The sequence below is a fragment of the Saccostrea echinata genome, unplaced genomic scaffold (assembly GCF_033153115.1).
Source record: "Saccostrea echinata isolate AGI-Se365-2 ecotype Australia unplaced genomic scaffold, CSIRO_AGI_Sech_v1 ptg000013l, whole genome shotgun sequence".
Taxonomy (NCBI): Eukaryota; Metazoa; Mollusca; class Bivalvia; order Ostreida; family Ostreidae; genus Saccostrea; species Saccostrea echinata.
In genome coordinates this window covers 1,751,674-1,771,634 of record NW_026889762.1, presented here as the reverse complement: position 1 = coordinate 1,771,634, position 19,961 = coordinate 1,751,674, and the positions used below count along the sequence as shown (strand labels likewise).

At 32.6% G+C, this 19,961-nt stretch overlaps 1 protein-coding gene across 1 annotated transcript in view; it reads right to left on the bottom strand.

Moving 5' to 3' along the window:
* Positions 1–13,456: 13,456 nt before the first annotated feature.
* LOC133186312 (uncharacterized) overlaps positions 13,457–19,961 on the bottom strand; it is a 49,910-nt gene continuing 43,405 nt past the window's right edge. The window contains exons 7-10 of the mRNA XM_061321545.1: positions 19,822–19,843; positions 19,476–19,712; positions 17,953–18,200; positions 13,457–14,242 (exon numbers count right to left, since the gene is read on the bottom strand). Coding sequence (XP_061177529.1) covers positions 14,177–14,242; positions 17,953–18,200; positions 19,476–19,712; positions 19,822–19,843 — 573 coding nt within the window. The 3' untranslated portion in view covers positions 13,457–14,176. The remainder of the gene's footprint in view (positions 14,243–17,952; positions 18,201–19,475; positions 19,713–19,821; positions 19,844–19,961) is intronic.

The following is a 19,961-nucleotide window of genomic DNA, read 5'->3' as shown; positions in this document are numbered from 1 at the left end:
GAGACGTCATCGTCATCATTCAGACGGATTAAAATTCCGTCCTTACAACACAGGTACAGGGTGTAGAGAATGATACGCTGATTCTCTGTTAAATCTGATAACGGATCTGTGAGAAAAATAATTGTCTTAGTTATGAATAAAAAGCACAAAATATCAAAGAAAACTTTAACATTATATTAAATATTACAAAAAAAAATATCATATTTCATATTTGACAACAAAATTTCCAAAGGGGGAAAAATATTGAATGATTTATCATATATGATGGGTTGGAATAAAGAAAGAAAAATCTTTTTTTAGTTTCAAATTTCTACATTTTCTATACTTAAATGTAAAAATAGTTTTTATTATTTCTAAATTATTATCTTTGTAAGATGAATAAACAAAAATATTTACAAATAAAAAAAAATCGAAATTGGTTGAATATTAATGGAAATAATTCAAAAATACTCAACAAATTGTTGAACAGATGACAAAGGTCATACTCACCAGGGGTCAGAGGTCGATCTTCATGTCCAGACTGATGCTCGGTAATGTCGGACATACGACTGGTGTCATCAGAAATGTTGCTACTAGTGCCAGCAGAATTGTTTGTCTTCAATCGTTTTCTTTTAACGTCCTGTTGATTAAATACCAATTTATGCCATAATTTACAGTTTGTTTAATAAAGACCTGTATCTTACTGAAAAGTTTTACGTATAATTGACTGTGTTTTCTGTACATTTACATATGAACAAGTATGCTGTTATCATGCCGTGGCTGGCAAAAACGTTTTAGAATTTTTAGTTATTTTTTCCATATACACGTATGTCTTAAACCTCCATGTATTCTGACTCTTGATAACCTTGCATGGAACATGAATTCTAAAGTATTTTAATCATTTAAGCATACATGTGTAGGTTTAGAACAAAAACTAACTGGTTAATCACAAAATTAAATATTTTTTTTCCGATGTCTTATTGTCTTAAAATACACACTTACAATTCCCTCATCTCCTGTCCTTCCTTCACAATCTCTCTTCTCCGCCATCATTTAACTATTCAAGAAGGTGATAGTCAAGATGATAAATCTAATGTGACCTAATCAATAAATAAACGTATATATCTAGGAATTTATATACAAATATTTCAGCATGATCACATTTAAAATAATATTACAATATCGTTATATGATAGAATATTAATGGAGGTACAACTACTATAAAAAAAAAGATATCTAGGAATTTATTTCATTTACTTTTTTTATCACTCTGTTCTTTAGTCCGTTGTGATTATGTCTTTTTTATACTTTGAACATGAACATAAAATAAGTAAATTTTTATACATATTTACTCATTCTAATTGGTCAAGGTTGATCTGCATACACATGTACCGCTCAATGGTAATCTGAAAGGAAATATTTTAAATTTAAAACAATGGCTTTATAAGATTCATAAAGGTATTTTTAATTACAAGTACTAATCACTGCTAATGCTGCGCAAAGTCTATAGATTTTGCATCACTAATCACTAACGCATCACTGTTTCAATTATATTTGACAGTTATAATACCATATGAGCTTATAATTAACAAAACAATCTAATCGGATACAATAAATATAGTTGTCATAGATCTATGCGCTTCTTATGAATAAGACGGACGACCATACTTATATTGAATGTAAAACCAATAAAACTATATGAGACATGAGACACATTATAATGTTGATAAGACGTGAACAGTAATTTATTTATAAAAGAATTTACGCTTTTCACTACATCTTCATTAATCATTATCATTTCAGAAGTATCATTTCCTGAAAATTAAGTAAAATAGCTCACTCACATTCATCCTCTCTCTCTCTCTCTCTCTCTCTCTCTCTCTCTCTCTCATCTATTTTTGATATATGTATGTGTTTATTCACCAATCAAGCGCCCACAAATGGCACACACAATTATTTCAATGCGATCACAATTAAATATATATATCAATATCATAATAAGATAGAATATTAATGGAGGTATAAATACTATAAAAAAAGATACTCGTGAAAATGCAAGATTTGTGAAACAGTGACAAAAATATTGAATCAATTAGTGGATCGAAAACCACATTAAGATTTTCAAAGAAAACGATAATCAATTTATATAGCACGGAATATTTCTATCTCGTTTCTTTCTATCCCTAAAAAACTACATGCAATAAAATGTTAATCTCCATCTACCTGTACATATATTGGTTTGAAGAGCAATGCATCTAAATCATATTACCAAGAGACATTTTTCGCCATGTTTGTTTATTAAAATCAGGGGGTCTATAAAGGAAAATTTCAATTCAAAATGTCCACAAGGACCTTTTTAATTGAGGAATTTTATTTTGAACCACAGATATTTTATTTTTCATTCTACATATGGACAATACCGGGTTCTCTTGCTCACAGATATGTTAAAAATATACATTTTTATCTTTCCATAAAACGAAAGTAGAAAGTTATTTTACTACGGTGTTGGGGTTTCCGATGGGTTAAACCTTCGCAAGTTGGTTCAAGATATTTTTAAATGAATGGCACTTGACGTTCTAAACTTTTCTCTTCATTGATAAATAATGTCCCCAATATGTCCCCAATATACAAAGGTTTACAGCGTCAAGTGCATGCACGGGATGAAATTACGCCATTCAGTTGACGGAATGGTAACTGAATGGCCACTGAAAGGTCACTGAAAAGATCCTTTCCAGTGACTTTTCCGTGGTCTTTCAGGTACCATTCAGTCGACTGAATGGCAGATACATTTCAGTGGCCTTTCAGTTATCTTTCAGTTGTATCTTTTTATTAAAAAATGGGCTTATTTTTTAACTTAGAAATTTTATTTCACTTTTCTTATTATAATGGTATTAAAGTAATCTATTTCCAATAACAACAAAAATGAAAAAAAGTGAATATTAGAAAAAAAATTCTTGCAGAGAGCAGGAGTCGAACCGCAGCCTCCCGCTTGATGGTCCGTGACCTTATCCATTACGCCACGGCGTCTTGTTCAATAACGTGTGATTTAAAATCAATAATCGAATTGGGACACCCAGTTCACCTGTTGTATCGAGGAGCTGGGAATGTGTATATATCTTGTATACATTTGTATATTCTATGTTAATTGTGCGTTTTTGGGGGCTGACTAATTATGTACACATCTCTTGTCGGGATGATGATAATTATCGGCGACGGGCACCTGTTTTTCTTTTTTGTTGTTTTTTTTTTCCAAAGAAATGATTCCAGTAAATTCTTAAAACGATATCTTTTAACATGCTAAATTATGGCACGATTTTAACAATCAAGAAACAAAATTTACAATGTTAACTAAAGGTTCTTCCACAAGAGGCATAAATTATTAATTCTGTTTATGTAAAATAATTTTAAAACGATATCTTTTAGAAGCTAAAATATTATGCGATCTTAACAGTTAAGAAAGAAAATTTACAGTACGTATTAAAGTTTCTTCCAGAAAAGGCATTAATAAATAATTTTGTCTCGTCTTTCATAACTAGATATTTCCTTGAAAACTAACCGCATTATACACTGTGTTAGATGGATATAAAATAATGAAAAAAACTATTTTTAAGCTGAAAAAATAAGAAAACTTTTTTTCCTCTTCATTTTAAGAGCATTTTGACGGATATCTTCGATCCTTTTTTCAGATTGACTGTCTGTTTATTCATTTAACAACTTATCAAATTGAATGAGCTTGTGAAAATATTCATCACAGACTTAGAAATTTTACAGTAAGAAAAAATAAGACAATTCTATTCCCGTTAATTAAATTCTGATACGAATATTATTTTTCATCATTTGAATAAATTCTTCTTCTTTATCAATTTTCATCTTCAATTGGAATCTTTAATGTTAATAAAATTATAATTAGACATAAATGTTATAGTTAATGATCACAATTTAACATTTTAGTAAACAATTTAGAGACAATTGAACATCTAACCATTACCAGTACTACGTATCTGAATTGTATCACAATAAGAAAACAAAAACACATTTAAAGATGTGAATAATTTTATTTAAAAATTTTTAAGGAATAATTACTGATAAAACTAATGAAAAGCCGATGAAATGCCTATGGTCGTTGAATTACGACTGAAAGGTCACTGAAAGTTGACGGAAAGGTCACTGAAAGACGACGGAAAAGTCACTGAAAGATAACTGAAATGTGTCGCTGAATTGTGACTGAAAGGTACCTGAATTGTAACTGAAAGGTCACTGGAATGTACCTGCCATTCAGTGACTGAATGGCCACTGAAAAGTCACTGAAGCCGTCTTTCAGTTTTAACTGAAAGGTCTAGTTTCTTCCTGTTTTAATCTATAGCTTAATCTATCAGGTCAGTTTAGTTTACGGTAAGTGTATGTTCTCATAAACAATTTTTTGGAATTCTCATCATTTTGTATTATACATGCAGTGTATATGTATTCATTACTTTCGCCCACAGGCCTTTCGATCGCTTAAATCCGATTAACAAAAAATTGGGGGTATATATTTCAAACTCCACTTTTTTCAATTATAATCATCTCAAGCGCATTATTCTGTACTATATACCCCCCAAAAAAGGATCTGTTACATGTCTTTCCACAAATTATCCGGAGACTGATCAATAAAAGTTTCCAAACTTGTTTCCGAATCCTCTTTGATTTTCACTTAATAAATGTACTGTATGCTTGTAAGTTTTGTGGATAAAATATGGTTTCAACTGAAGATGATTTTTATAAGAATGAATAAAAAAAAAAAGAAGTAAAGTATTAAATGATCAGAGAAATTTTCATTTATTATTTCTATTTAAAATAGACAGTTTCTACTGTTATAACTGTAAATTGAGTTTTCATATATTTGTGATTAAAAAAATCCAATAATGAATGTTGTAGCATATTTAATGTTTCTTGATATGGAACTTAGAAAATATGAGTAATTCTTGCATTCTAGGATACATTTAAGCTAAGCTAGCTATGAATTAAGGACAGGTGATTTATTAATGAAATGTAGACAGGAAGTACATAAAAAGACAAATTGTGATATAATCAGCACAGCTAAAATCAGTACTATTAGAATAAAACTGTAAATAATTTTTATATATAGCCTAATCAATAATTAATTTTACAAGTGATAAAATGTATTGATTTTTTTTTAATTTACTAGATCAAAAACACAAAAACTTTTAATCCATGCATATACTTTGTTAAATACATATTTCATGAAGAGTTTTACAAAAAAAAAAAAAATATTATTATTAATATTCACTTCTTTTCTTTGATATCAAAAAACAGACTATATAGCCTACCTGTAATTAAATTCTTTTGTTCTCTACCTGCACCCCTTTCCCACTCAGCCATTTACCTGTAGTTTTTCAAAATGTTTGCTATGGGAGGACACCCAGATGCGATTCCTAAAAAAAATGTTGTATATAAACTATACGATCACTAAAGGTTTAATAAACTGATAAACTTTTGCTTGAAAGAGTGTAGTCCTGTTATTGCCTTACATTTAATTTATTTATTTATGTATTTTTTAAATTTCAAAAATTTAAGGTCAATTTAACAGGAGAGTTGACAGGCACGTAGTATTTAAAATGTTTATAAATGATTTCCCATCATATTTACAAAGTTGTATAGACTCTGTCAAGTTACACTCAAAAAATATAGATTGTTTAATGTATGCAGATGATAAAGTAATTTTTTTCAATTTCTTAAACGAGGTAAATTACTGACAAATAAGTTGATGAAACAAGAATATCAGCTGTCTCGTTTAAAGTCATCATTTCGTAAGTTCTATGGTCGATACAATGACCTTGTCAGCAAATACAATTTATCATTGAGTCAAATGCTGACTGACGTTTTTCATACTAATTGTTAGGCCATTATTTACACACTGAATTGTCGACGGATTTTTCCGTTATTTCCCGGTCATGACAAGGAGCACACGGCGGGTGTGACCGGTTGGCAGGGGATGCTCACTCCTTCATGGCACCTTCATGACATCTCTGATGTTTGGAGGTCCGTGTTTGCTCTGCTCCTTTTTTGTATTGTATAATGGACTTTTGAGCTTGAATACTGTTCGTTATCTCCATATATTTCATTCCTCATCACCACAAGGACTTCAGCAAAAATTAAAATCTTTAGAAAAGTATTGTGATAACTGGGGTATGAAAGTAAATTCTAATAAAACTAAAATTATTATTTTTAATAAAGCTGGGAGAACAATTAAACATAAAGGACAAGTGCACTCAAGCAATGTTTAATGGACCCTTTTTCAGTGCCGTTTTACTTTAGAATATATTACCAAATTGTTCTTTTTTGGTAATAGTTAAATACAAGTGGATATTTCTAATTAAAATCACGTTAAAACATCACCTAAATCAGCATGGATTTGAAACAAATGATGATTTTTAAATGCCTATAGATACCCAAAATCCGGAAAAGTCGTACCGAACCTATTTTGAGTTTCGTTTATTTAAATCAAGGGGGGGGGGGAGGGGGGGGGGGAGACATTTAAAGCGGACGCTTGAACAATCTGATGGTGGATCATTGACGGGCACGTTTTCCGAATGATACTTCTTGCGCTATTTTACCTGAGAAAAAAATCGAATGAAGTTGTATAAATGCCTGTAGCCATAGTGATCAAACTAAAAAATTTGCACGCTTGCATTTGAAATAATACAATAAGTATTAACATTAGCTCCTTTAAATTTCAAAATGAAAAAAGTGTATTTTAGGTGGCTTTCAATACCGGTACCATTGTCTTGCATGAATGTTAAAAATGTTTGACTCTTTTATGTATGATGACATTTTAACGACACTAAACTCTCCTAACCCTCCCGTGTTCATAAATCCAAATACATACAAACTTCTTTATGCGGCACGTCGTCGATATAATGATACAAAACGTGGCTATCTTTACAGTGAGCACCTTTGAGGAATGTTTACTTGGGTAGAACTCACGTGACTACCGGTATTTTACATAATTTATTCCACGGGTGGGTTCAACAAAAGTCATACAGGTAAATAGCTCTCGCTTGCTATAGAAAAAAACATTGAACTTTTCATGCATTTTTAATACTTTAAGTAAAAGCCTAATCTTGTACAAATTTCCTACTTTTACACAAGTTTTATGAATGTATAATGCGTTTTTTGTTATTTGCACAAGTTTGTACAACGTTAGGCTGACAGTAAACAAAAGCTTTGAAATGAGTGACCGTCCTCGATTTACTATAGAAAATCATGAATGTCGGCTGACCCCTACCATATTGCACGGCTTTGCTCTTTATATAATCATGAATTTCAGCGATAAAATTTGTTGAATCTTATGGTTTAGATATCAATTAATGATCTGAGATAAAAAATTATGCTTAATTTGATTCTTCATTTTTTCACATTTTACCGGGGCCCATAAGTGCACTGTTCTTTCACTACAAAAATTTCAATATTGAATGTGTATCAAGTTATAAATACTTAGGCATCCATTTCACAGCCTCGGGGACTTTCTCAATGGCTAAACTTGAGTGATACAAAAAGGACTAAAAGCGTTCTTCAAACTTCGAAAAGATTACCTTAGCTTAAATCCCGGGATATCCACCAGTCTAAATGTCTTTGATCACACTATTAAACCTATATTACTTTATGGCTCAGAAATATGGGGAATATTTAATGTTAATAATTAAAAGAATAAAGCAATCTGATGATGTATTGATGCAACTATGCTACAAAAACAATCAAATTCTGTAAAACTATATTAGGTTTGAATAGGAAAAGTATGAACCATGCTTCTCTTTCAGAATTGGGTAGATATCCTTTACATTATGATATTTTTAACAGATTACTTAAATACTGCTACAGACTAGAACATTTGACATCAGTTTTTCCTTTATTAAAAGATGCATTCATATGTAGTAAGGAACTTCATCTCACCAAAAAGAACAACATGGTATTCCTCAATTAAAAAATTACTAAGAATTCTTGATATTCCAAACATTATGTCATAAAGTAAGAGTAAATTTGTAACTTCATTAAAACAATCAAAGAAAAAAAATACTCTATGGATTGGCAGTACTTAAATGAAACACTAAAAGAGGGTAAACTTGTCACTTATTTGTTTCTGAAGAACAATTTTAGACTGGAAAAATATCTAACTTTATTGAAACCTGAATACAGAAAGCCAATTTGTAGATTACGTGTATCAGCACAAAGACTCTTTATAGAATAAGGCAGATATAATAACACACCAAGAACAGAAAGAATATGTAAAAATTGTATGCTTAATCAAATTGAAGATGAAGAACATTTCCTTATTCACCGTAGCAAATTCACAAAGGAAAGAGAAGACCTATTTAACTTAATCTCATCTAAAGCAAAACATTTTACAAAATTGCCCGATAAACAAAAATTATTCTGGATTCTAAATTGTGAGGAATTAGATATTTTGAATTCTCTTGGAAGACTTTTACAAAAAGCATTACCATAAGAAAAGTCTGAGGCATGTGAACTGTTTTATGATAAATTATGCAAAGAAATATGTACTTTAATATGTGTATGATATATATATATATATATATATATATATATATATATATATATATATATATATATATATATATATATATATATATAGAAAGCACTAAAAAACAAAAAAACAACACTGTACACTGTATCTCCTAAGTGTCGGATCTACTAAATAGATGCAAGGTCAAGGATGGAAATTTATATAAAGCATTAAAAATGACCAACGACACGAACAATAGAAATTGTCAAATTATTATAAATGTAATTTGGAAATGTTTTAGAATGTTTATCGGATAAAAGAAATAATAAACAAAAATATAAGCAAAAAATCTATGCGTGGGTTGTTCCAGAATTGATAAAGCGAATTACCGGTACAGTTAACACTATAAAGAGATAATGAACTTGTTTGTTACAATCATGAATTGGGTCTAATTCACGTTCATCCTGGTGAAGTCATTTAGTTTGTTGATGCCATTAGGGCGGAATGACTTCGGTCTGTGCATCCAGAACTTTTCCTTGCTTTTTCTCTGAGCATCGGTCCAATTCGGATTATGGTCAATAACCACTATTGTCATGTCCTCCCATTTGTGACCTTCAAGGTTAAAATGTTCCCCAACGGGTTCATTGAGTTTTTTGGTCTTAATGGTCGAACGGTGATTATTGATTCTCCTGCGGATATCTCCCGTTTCCCAAACGTACTGTTTGGAACAAACTTTACAGCTGCTGAGAAATATGCAGTTTTCTGTTTGACAAGACAAATTCCCTAGAAATCTGTAGCTGCGGCCTGTAACGGGGCTTTTAAAGCTGTCTGTGTCAGAGCTGTGCTTACAGAGAAGACATCTTCTGCCAGAGCAAGCTCTAAAGCCTATGTTAGGTAATGGATTGTCCAATCTGGTTCTAACTACCATGTCCTTATAATTCCTCGGGCGCCTGTAGGCATCCAATGGAGGTTCCTTAAAGACCTCTGCCATTCTTTTGTTAGAGTGGAGAATTGGCAGATTCTTTTTAAGAATACCGCTGAGGTTCTTAAGGACGGGATGGTATGTGGTTACCAGAGGGACCCTGCTGCTATTTTCGTTCTCCTTGTAAAGTAAGAGGTTTTGTCTGTCGTGTCCTGTCATCTCATCAATAGCAGTTTGTACGTTGTGGGCTTTGTAGCCTTTATTGCATAAATGGGACTTTAGGAGATTGCTCTGTTCCTGATATAAGGCAGGGGATGAAGAGATGCGACGAATTCTGGTAGCCAGACACTTAGGCACACCCTTGAATGTGTGTGGGGGATGACAGCTAGTCGGCATGAGATATAGGTGGGAATCGGGAACCTCTTACTCTACGTCATACATAACCATAGCAATAATAATAGAAAGAATATGAAATCATTTACACCATCCATAACCATAGTAAATAACAATGCAACATAGTAAATAACAAAGCAACAATGTGGAGTCAATGACATCGTAAGTAACCATGGAAACAAACATCCTGCCCTTTGTTCTATTGTTCCCATTATTCACCCAATCCTTTGAACAATTTTTCTCCACAAACTCTCTGTTCTATTGTTCACCCCTCCCCCCACCCCCACCCCCACCCCCATTTGTTTGTTCCAATAGTAACAAAAACACACAACAGATGCCACCTCATTACAACATTACAAGTATAAATATGAAATATCAGGGTTGTCGAATGTTAACAACAACACTGATATTCATTTTTTTCTTTACAGTATCTGTTTTTTGAAAGAGAACAAAGCATTGACCAGACGATATATTACAGTTATAAATATGGACATTCACTTGCTCGAGGATGGTTTCGAAAATTTTCGTAGTCTGTGTTGGTCTGGATGCGGCACATTTTTACACGGCCCCGGGATTAGCTTGGCAGGCCGCTCCTAAAAGACTGGTGTGGAGCTCGAGTTACTAAACGATCCGGACATGTCAAAAGTCTTGATGTATGATTTTCAATACAACTTCATAACCGACTAGACACAACCTAACACCAGAGCGAACCCCAAAAGCGAACCAGGGTTCGATTCATGTTTGCTCGGGGTATGCTATTCAAAAAAGTCTTACCGCCCCTTATATATTCGAAATTCACAGTAATCGAAATATTTCGTTGTTGCTCATTGGCGATAGGAGACACGTAATACATGCACCTGTAAGCGACAAACGATGGACGTTAAAAAAAAATACCAGAATTTCACCCTAGATAAATTTTCTATTGAGAATTATCACTAAGCGAGAATGGATGCGGCAAGATAAAAATCTTTTGAGAGGACAATTTTTTTTTTTTTTTTTTTTTTTTTTTTTTTTTTTTTTTGTAGATCATTTTTTTACAACTGCGTAAATAAGGGTTATTAAAAAATCTCGGGGATAGTAATTTACGGGGAAATAGTTCCTAACATCAATGTTGTATACATGTATTTTATCAAATGACTATGCGTAGATGATAAGAATACAACATTCAGATACATTTGCCAGAAAGATTAAATATAATTTTTTCTTAAATTTACATATTTAAAAAAATGAGCAGCAGCGTAATTGACGAGATAGAGATAGAAATGAATTGATTGTTTGTTCAATACAGTTTTAATTAGGTGCTCCGATTTTTTTTTTTTCAGAAAGAAAAAATTAATGCATGTGTATGTAATACATACGCATTGAATTCTTTCACATCGACTTCGAAATGAAACATCCCCCTCCCTGGATGCAATGCAATTGATATTTTTTATTGAAGCGGATTTTGTACATATTGATTGTTCAATAGAATGCCCCTCTCCACCCACCCGAAAGAAATGTTACAGTAAATATATAAGCAAAGAATATGATTGCTGCCTTATTAGTGACATGAGATTAAACAGAATTCTAAATAACTATATGAGACAAATATGATAATTATGAATTAAATGACGATAAAGATAAAATTTAAAATGACTAAATTAATAGCTATTAGAATTATTTCTATAAATATATCGAGTTTTTTTTTCAAGGATAAGTACAAACTATCTTGTAAAATACTAAGACTGGCGAGGTCTTGAAAGTGGTTTGACTGCTTCTATATATGTACATGTACGTCACCTTAATCAGATTTCTGGTTGTGAGGTTTTCATTACTGATTCATAGAGTGTATGCAATTAAAAATCTCTTTATGGAACATTTAAACGTACATGTACCTGTTTTATCCACGTATTCAACTGAATTGTATTTTGCGGCATACATTTTAAAAGTAACACCCCCAAAGGTCATCAAGTTCTATATGTAACAAAACTATTTTACTTTACCTGTAATTCTTTTTGTTCCTGGCGCCACGACGTCGACGTTTCTTTTAGAATTGTTCAATTTAATGTTCTAAACCAGCAAATTTATACATTTTAGATATTCAAAAAAAATCATATCCATACCAGTTAACTTAAGGAGTGTCGGGGAGGGGGTATGGAAGTTTCGAATAGAAGGATAGTTATACTTAGGTATACCATGACCATGGTAACGGGATACAGCTTTTACACAAATGTCAGTTAAAAGCAATATATTTGCGCTGCTTTCTGCTTTACAGTCACACATTTTCTCCATAGCGATGAGAACAAAAAAAAAATGGTGGGGAAAAGACGAATTTCATTGACATGTCATGATGGAATTTGTAGGTCTAAAACCTAAGATGTATAGCTTTATATTCGAGAAAAAAGATCATTCAAGAGGACAAAGAAATATATCGCCAGAAAGAAAAGAAAAGAGCTATAAGGGTGTCAGTAGGACAGTCGTACAATCTGATATTCAACACGATAACAAAACATGACTGTTTAAAATGGAATAGATATTTCCATCACCAACTGCACACTGTTGTTCTTAACAAAACTAGTCTTAATCCCTTTGCCGATAAAAGACATATCTTGGATGTATTCACACCTTAGCACATGGACGCTGTACGACACTTGATGTATAGTGCATTTTTCTTATTTTCATATGTCTGTTATAAAACTGTTCATGTGTCCATTATAGAACATCACATGTAATGCATTAAAAGTCTGTATAACATATATTCAGTGTGCATGAAAAACAAGGACCTGATGTTTTTATTCGAACATGGTTCAGCAACTGACCCCGGGGGCGCCTCCGTTGATGGATAGGTTTCCAAATCCCTGGACCAGGAGTCCAAGGATTCCGGAGACCTTTGATTCCGAAGTTCAAAGACACCGGAAACTACTATTCCGGAGTCCATGTACTTCAGAGAAATTGTATGAGGGGGAGATATTCTTTTTCTGTTAACAATTTTCACTTCAGAGCAAAATGTAAATGAGATCACGTGGAATAGTCTATAAAATAAAATCATTTTTTGCCATCATAACAGAAGACGTCAAAGAGTCAACATCCATGTCTGTAATTTATGCTCAAGTTTTGACGACGACAACAACAACTGCCTTCGCCATTGCAAAAACAACTGCCTTCGACAACACAACAGATACAGCAAAAACAACAAGTCCCTTTGCCACAGCAACATCAACAGCAACAACAACAACTGTCTTTGTCACAACAACAACAACGAGACTTTGTGTTTAACATCTATTTACAACCAATGTGTCAAGGCCAAGGTGTTCGGGAAAGACGTATTTTGTAATATATATATATATATATATATATATATATATATATATATATATATATATATATATATATATATATATATATATATATATGGCGCGATAAACTCAAATAGCTTTCAGTGTAATGTTAGTAGGCACCCTCTGATAGTCAGTTTTCTAGTTTTAGTTCTGATTAGGGTTAATCATCAATCGATATAAATATTTTCTAAACACACATTGGTACATTTTTCTAAAATAACTGCTCTTTTCTGTTTGCTCAGAGTATATTTTTAATATCCTTGACGTCAAGAATCACAAAACATATAAATTGAGATTCTATCAAGAAAAAAAGTAACTCTTAGAAGAGTAAGAAATTATTTATATTACATATTGGACAAGATTTCTGTACATCTGATTATATCAAAATATTCATATATTTTTTTACTTCCTCTAAGCATTGTTTTTAAATAAATTTAAACATTTTATTGCTTTGTTCAGAAAAGTACACCATACAATTTATTACATAGAGGGCATAAAAGAGTAAAGCACCGATTTTTTATTTTACTACGATCTCACATCAGTAAAACAAGAATGAATATAACTTAGCCTCTGATGTTTACGTCTTTCATTGAATGAGTTTGTAAGCTACTTTATCAACACATTCTACATGTAAGCTACAAATCACTAAACGTAAAACATAACTCTCTTTGTAAGACGCTTTCCAATACAGACGCAGAAATTTTCAATGTTCTTGGACTACGTGGGTCATCGGAACAAAGCTAAGATGTTCCCAACGAGTCGATGCATTGCATGCTCAAAATACGAAACTGCATCCTCATGAAGTAGTTGACTTTAATTGTCCACGAACAGTGACTCCAATGATCATAAACTTTTTCACAGTGTTATCAGGTGTTCTTACTAAAAATAAATCCCCTCCTTTTTAACTTCATTACTATTCATCAACTTAAGGTGAAGCACACTAATTCAAAAGGTTGACCTGCTATTTACTTTTTCATCCGGTTTTGAGATAATAGAAGTGAATGTCTTTGTTCAATAAACTCCAGCGATGTCACTCGGATCATTTTATCTCTGTCGTCTGAGGGACATGATGTCTTGCTTTAATGATCCATTACTAAGTCTCAGTATTGCCTGTTAAAAAAAAAGAAAACCATGTTACGAAATGTAATTAGTTTAAGAGAACTCAGTACAAATGTATTTTAGAGATATTGTAGCAGAGTTTGGATTCAATATGTTTAATGCTAGAAGATTACCAGTGCAGGTAAAGTTATCTTCAACTGAAACAAAGTTTTATTTATTCATTTATTCTTTATTTATTCATTTTTTATTCGTGTTTTTTATTTTATTATTTTTTTCTTAATTCTTTTTTGAAAAACCAACACATATGAAATAAAATAATCTGAAATGACTTGATATTCACCAACGTTAAAATTAAATACAACTAGCAAATTGAGCTTCATCACCCCAACCCCCTAATTGCCTGTTACAGTCACAGGACTAAAATCTTGATAATTCTGCTTCAAAAAATTACATCAATTTGAAAAAGTAATTAAAATATCCACCAGAGCTAAAAAATCTAACCAAGTTCAACTGTTAAAACTTTCTCCTCATAATGTCTTTTAACTTATACAGGCACTTTAACCTCAACTGCTAACTAAATGCAATTCTTCCCTATACGCATCACGTACTAGAAATTCAGCAACATGTAGATTTAACTTCTTATAATTAGATGCAAAGAGTAAGTAAACGTCGTTTTGTTTGTTTGTATTTTTAAGAAATAATGACATTAATATAAAGGAATAATTTCAAACTTTTATTTTTATTTTTTAACTTAGGTATGTTAATACGTGACTTCACAGAAAAAATGCGTAAGCGAAATAAAGATAAATCGAAGCAACTCAAACAAATAAAAAAACAAAAAGATCTGATAACAATACAATATGGACATCAAGATTGGGCAATTACAACAAGAGGACTATTTGCAACATCGTTCACATGAGTCAATATGGCCCTGATGTTCTGCCTCAGAATTTTTTTCTCCTATATATCCATGTGTAAAACTTTATTCCCTGATGTGACCCTACCGTATTCCAAGAGATTGATTAGAACAAACACGAATTTACACAACCTGAGGATCTTCTAATCTTTAATATGACTAATTATGGATGCATGTTGTTCTAGAGAAGATTTTAAAAAATGTGCCCCCTACCCCCCCCCCCCTCCCGTGTGACATAATCTGAACAACCTTTAATCTACACTACTGGGATGCTTCCATATCAACATGACTAATCATAGCTTTGCTGTTCTTGAGAAGATTTTTTCAAGATTTTTCCAATATATTCCTATATAATTCTTGATCCCTCTTATGGCTCTATCCAACCCTCAGGGGTCGTGATTTGAACAAACCTGAATCTACACAACCTGCTATACAGAACCAATACAGAGGGATGCTTCTGTATAAATATGACTATTAAGGGCCTTGCTGTTTCTTATAAAATGATTTCTTTAAAGATTTATTTTTTCTTCCTAAGTAAATCGTTGATTCCCTATTGCGGTCCACCCTACCCTGGGGTAATTATTTGAAGAAAAAAAAACTTTAATTTACGCTTCGTGAGGGTACTATCATATTAATAAAACTAATCGTGGTTTTCGTCAGATGATTTTATATTCTTATGTAAAAATTTGATCTCTCTTTGTACCCCACCGTATTCCTAGGGTCATGAATTGAGCAAAGTGAAATATACTATAAAATGAAACTTTCACATAATTTTCATCTTTTCGGGCCCAGTGTTCTGGAGAAGAATAATTCTATAAGATGCCACCAAAAATCTCAATTATCTCCCCTTGAAAGAGGGTGTGAACTTTCATTTTATCAAGCTTGAACCTTCCTCTCTCAAGCATGTTTTGAAATAGATGGGTAGAAATTGCCCCAGTCGTTCTAGAAAAGTCGAAAATACATGTACGAAAAGTTTACAGGTGGACGCATAGACAGGCAGAAGGAGAGACAGACAGACAGACAGACAGACAAACAGACGCCGGACAGAATGTGAAAGGGGCCCTTTATTCTGCAACTCCATGACTCTGACCCTATTCAGAACAATAGTTTATGCCCGATCACATTTTTTTTTACTTTGATATTTTTTTAAGGAAATAATACTTTTTTAAAAGCTTTCCTCTTTACTTGTCAGCAAATTTTCATGGTTTTTTCTAGTCGTTCTTACAAAAAACGAAAAACGTTCATTACCAAAAAATATCGTCAATGTCAAAATTTCCTCAACGATATTGCATAACCGGTTTATTTAACATCATTTTTTTTTATGATAAGCTTTACCTGTTCTAACTGACTATTAACACCTATGACGTTTCAATATCATTTGACCCTATGTAATTACTCAGCTATGTCAAAGAAGGAAATGGAAAAATGCGATTTTAGTACCTCCTTGATACGTATTAACTTTTTTTGTAACAAAGTAACTGTTTACATTTAAGGAAGTTAATATGATGGATAGGAATACCAGTTACGTCGCATGTATCAGCTGTGTGTCGAGTGACTTTTATTAAAATAGAATTGTTAAGCTGAATATGGAAAATGAGCTAGAGCAAGGGCATATGCATTTTTTTTTGGGGGGGGGGGGGGGGGGCAACTGATAAATATTAAAACAGGTTTGCATCGTCTACCCAAAAGGTGCTGGGAGCTAGTTTGAGCAGTTTCGAAAATACTTGTAAGATTGCCGAAAATGCGCACAATAGCTAGGAAATACCTATTTCGGTTAAAATCCGTTATGAATAAAAATAATCTTCTGTCGAACAGAATTGGCTCCCAGCACTTTTCAAAATATTCATGATAAAAGCAACTAATATTCCATATTTCAGCTCAAACAGTCTAGTTTATGTCCTTGCGTTTTGAAGTTAATTAGGAATATGCTGATCGTGTTAGCGCTTTTCTTTACATTCTCTGTCGTTGTACGGCTCCATAGCACTTAGATAAATTGAAAATCAATAAAATCATTTTAGATAATTTATTTCTTTTTCATTTTATTGATAAGATATGAAAATTAGCGATGATTTTATATTTATTTAAGCATTTTTGTAATTATTTAACCAACTGATACACTCCTCTTGATCACTTGTACCTTCGTCAAGACTAGTGACGTCATTTATGACACAAGATTTGCTTATTACTCGTCAGTATTGTTATCAAATGTGATTTTACATACTGATATAAATATTTTTTTTACTTCAAGAACCCTATAAAATGGGCGTTTATCGCCTAATTACGACAGTTTTCAAATTGTTTTCTCGATAAAACATTATATAATATAATGTATACCGTATGGTTCATGAATATAATAGTGGTTCATTTTTAAGCAATTTAAGGGCCTCCTATAAATAGAGCATGCCGTATTTAAAGATTTGAAGAACTTTGCGAGGAGTGCAGGGGACCATGTCCCACCCCCTAATTTTGCCAAATCAATAATTTTGCCGGTATATACATGTAGGATACTATTGGAAACAGAGGCACTTTATGGATTTGCCCCCAAATAACTTCCCCTTTTTGTCAAAAGATTTTTGCTTGACAAAGCCCACAATGAACATTTATTGATTGATTGATTGATTGATTTTTGTTACGCGTCTAAATAGAGAATTTTTTTCTGATAAAAAGACGTCACCGTATGCCGGTGATGGACTTGAAACGAGCGAGAATAGAAACTGGGCCTTCCGATCATGAAGCTAACACCCTACCTTGGCTATTGTGACCGGTACAGTGAACAAAAAATACATCCCATTTTCTACTCTTTTAGAATACACATTGACGCACGAAAACAGGAGTAACGAAGCACCTGAGAAAGATCTCTCCATTTTAGATCAAAGTCGTCTTTCTCCATGATGTTGGTTGTCTGTGTTTTATGTTCCACTTCATTCCTGTATATTCGTATTCCATCTACGTCATCAGTGGGGAGTTTTTGTCCTATTTCAGGTTTTTTTCCCCAGCCATTGGTTGGTGGAAGGAGGTTTGGACCACAGTTCCTCAACAATTTATACATTATGGTTACGTCAAATGTGGATGAAGTGGGAATTGATTTATCAGCTGTATGGATATATAAAAGAATAAAACGCTTATAAATTATGAAAAGAAAACAGAAAAGCAAATCACAAAACACGAATTACATTGTTTAATTTGTTCATTTGTTATACATGTTTCTGTTTTCTGTGAAGATTTCTTTAAGGCAAGATTAATAATAAAACAGCAATTATATGTCTTGACAGATAACTGAAAGATCGTGGAAAAAAGTTTTATCCTGCAACTACCCCTTGCATTGACCTAATGAAGGTAACCTAATAATTTAATTTTGTTTGTATTCTAGCCTCTGATTGGTTAATATCCAAAAAGGAACACAAATTATTTCTGTATAACCTGGTTTGGTATGGGGACACACCCCCCTGACAACCAGCTGAAACATCTGTATCCATACAATCCTCTCATTTCCAGTCCTCGGGATTCATGGAAAATTCCATATTTAATAAATGTACCTTTAACTTCAAACAATAATTCGATCTTACCACATGTAAATAAACAACAAGGCTGCTAGGCCTGTGTATCAGTTTTTACCTCCCCTCGCTTCCCATCACTTCCGTTACTATAGTTGTATTATTGAGCGGCAAATTTGAACTAATAAAAAGCAAAGAAATTTTACACCCATAGTTATTTAATGATTTTGAAATTAAATTATAAGGAATGACTCTAATTCGTGGCCAAATTATTCGAGTATAACCTGGTTTGGGTCAGTTTACGCTGTTTTATAATCCGCTTCGCGGATTATAAAGCGTAAACTGACCCAAACCAGGTTATACTCGAATAATTTGGCCACGAATTAGAGTCATTCCTAAAATAAACTAAAGCTTTATTCGGTCAATGCCCTAATAAAGCCTCGTGGATGTATTCCGACGTTCTAAAAACATTGTGACGTCATGAATATTGCAATGTTTACGCCATGGCGTCTTAGTTTCAACTGCAGAGGAGATGTACCTAAATCGATTGAAAATAGCTCGTTTTGGAAGTCACGTAAAAATATGTTGCAGGATAAACAAAATACATGGAAACTGTCTTGAAATATAAGCGATATTTGGGCTCGGGTCGAAAACGTGATAGAGGGCTCGGCAAGCCTCGCCCTCTATCACGTTTTCTTACCCTCGCCCAAATATCGCTTATATTTCAAGACAGTAACCATGTATTTTATATATATCAAAAACAATGAAAATCACTGTGATTATAACTTCTAATACTTGTGTTGGAAATTTGATTATGGCGTCCTGTTTGTAATTATAAATATAGAACATATATGCCTCTACTGTTTTACAATACCTGGAAAAAGCAGAGTACACTGATCTTGGTTCATTTTAAACTGTCCACGTTGCAGACTGTCTTTGTTCGTAGTAAGTGTTGTTACAAGGTCTAGAGGTGGAAATATTCTGTCAAAATAAAGCTGCAGAGCGTCTCTTCCTATCTTTGTAAGCTTTTCGAAAGACTTGAAATTCAGTTTTCTCAATTCAGGTTCGGATAGACGGGTACATTCATCTTGATCCATGAGGTCATCCAAATCTGATTATTAAACACCATTAAATTAGTAAAGCTAAAAAAATATTTTAAAAGCAATTTTAAGGTAAAGCGCTCCCTTTGTGAGTACTAGAATACACATTAAATTTCATACCTGAAATCTCCGCTATAACATCCTGAAAAAAACATGAAAAAGATAATCAATATATAAAGGAATACGTTATTGACGATATTTCATTCTAACAGATACATATACTTTTGATTATGATAATGCAGTCATTATTTATTAAGAAT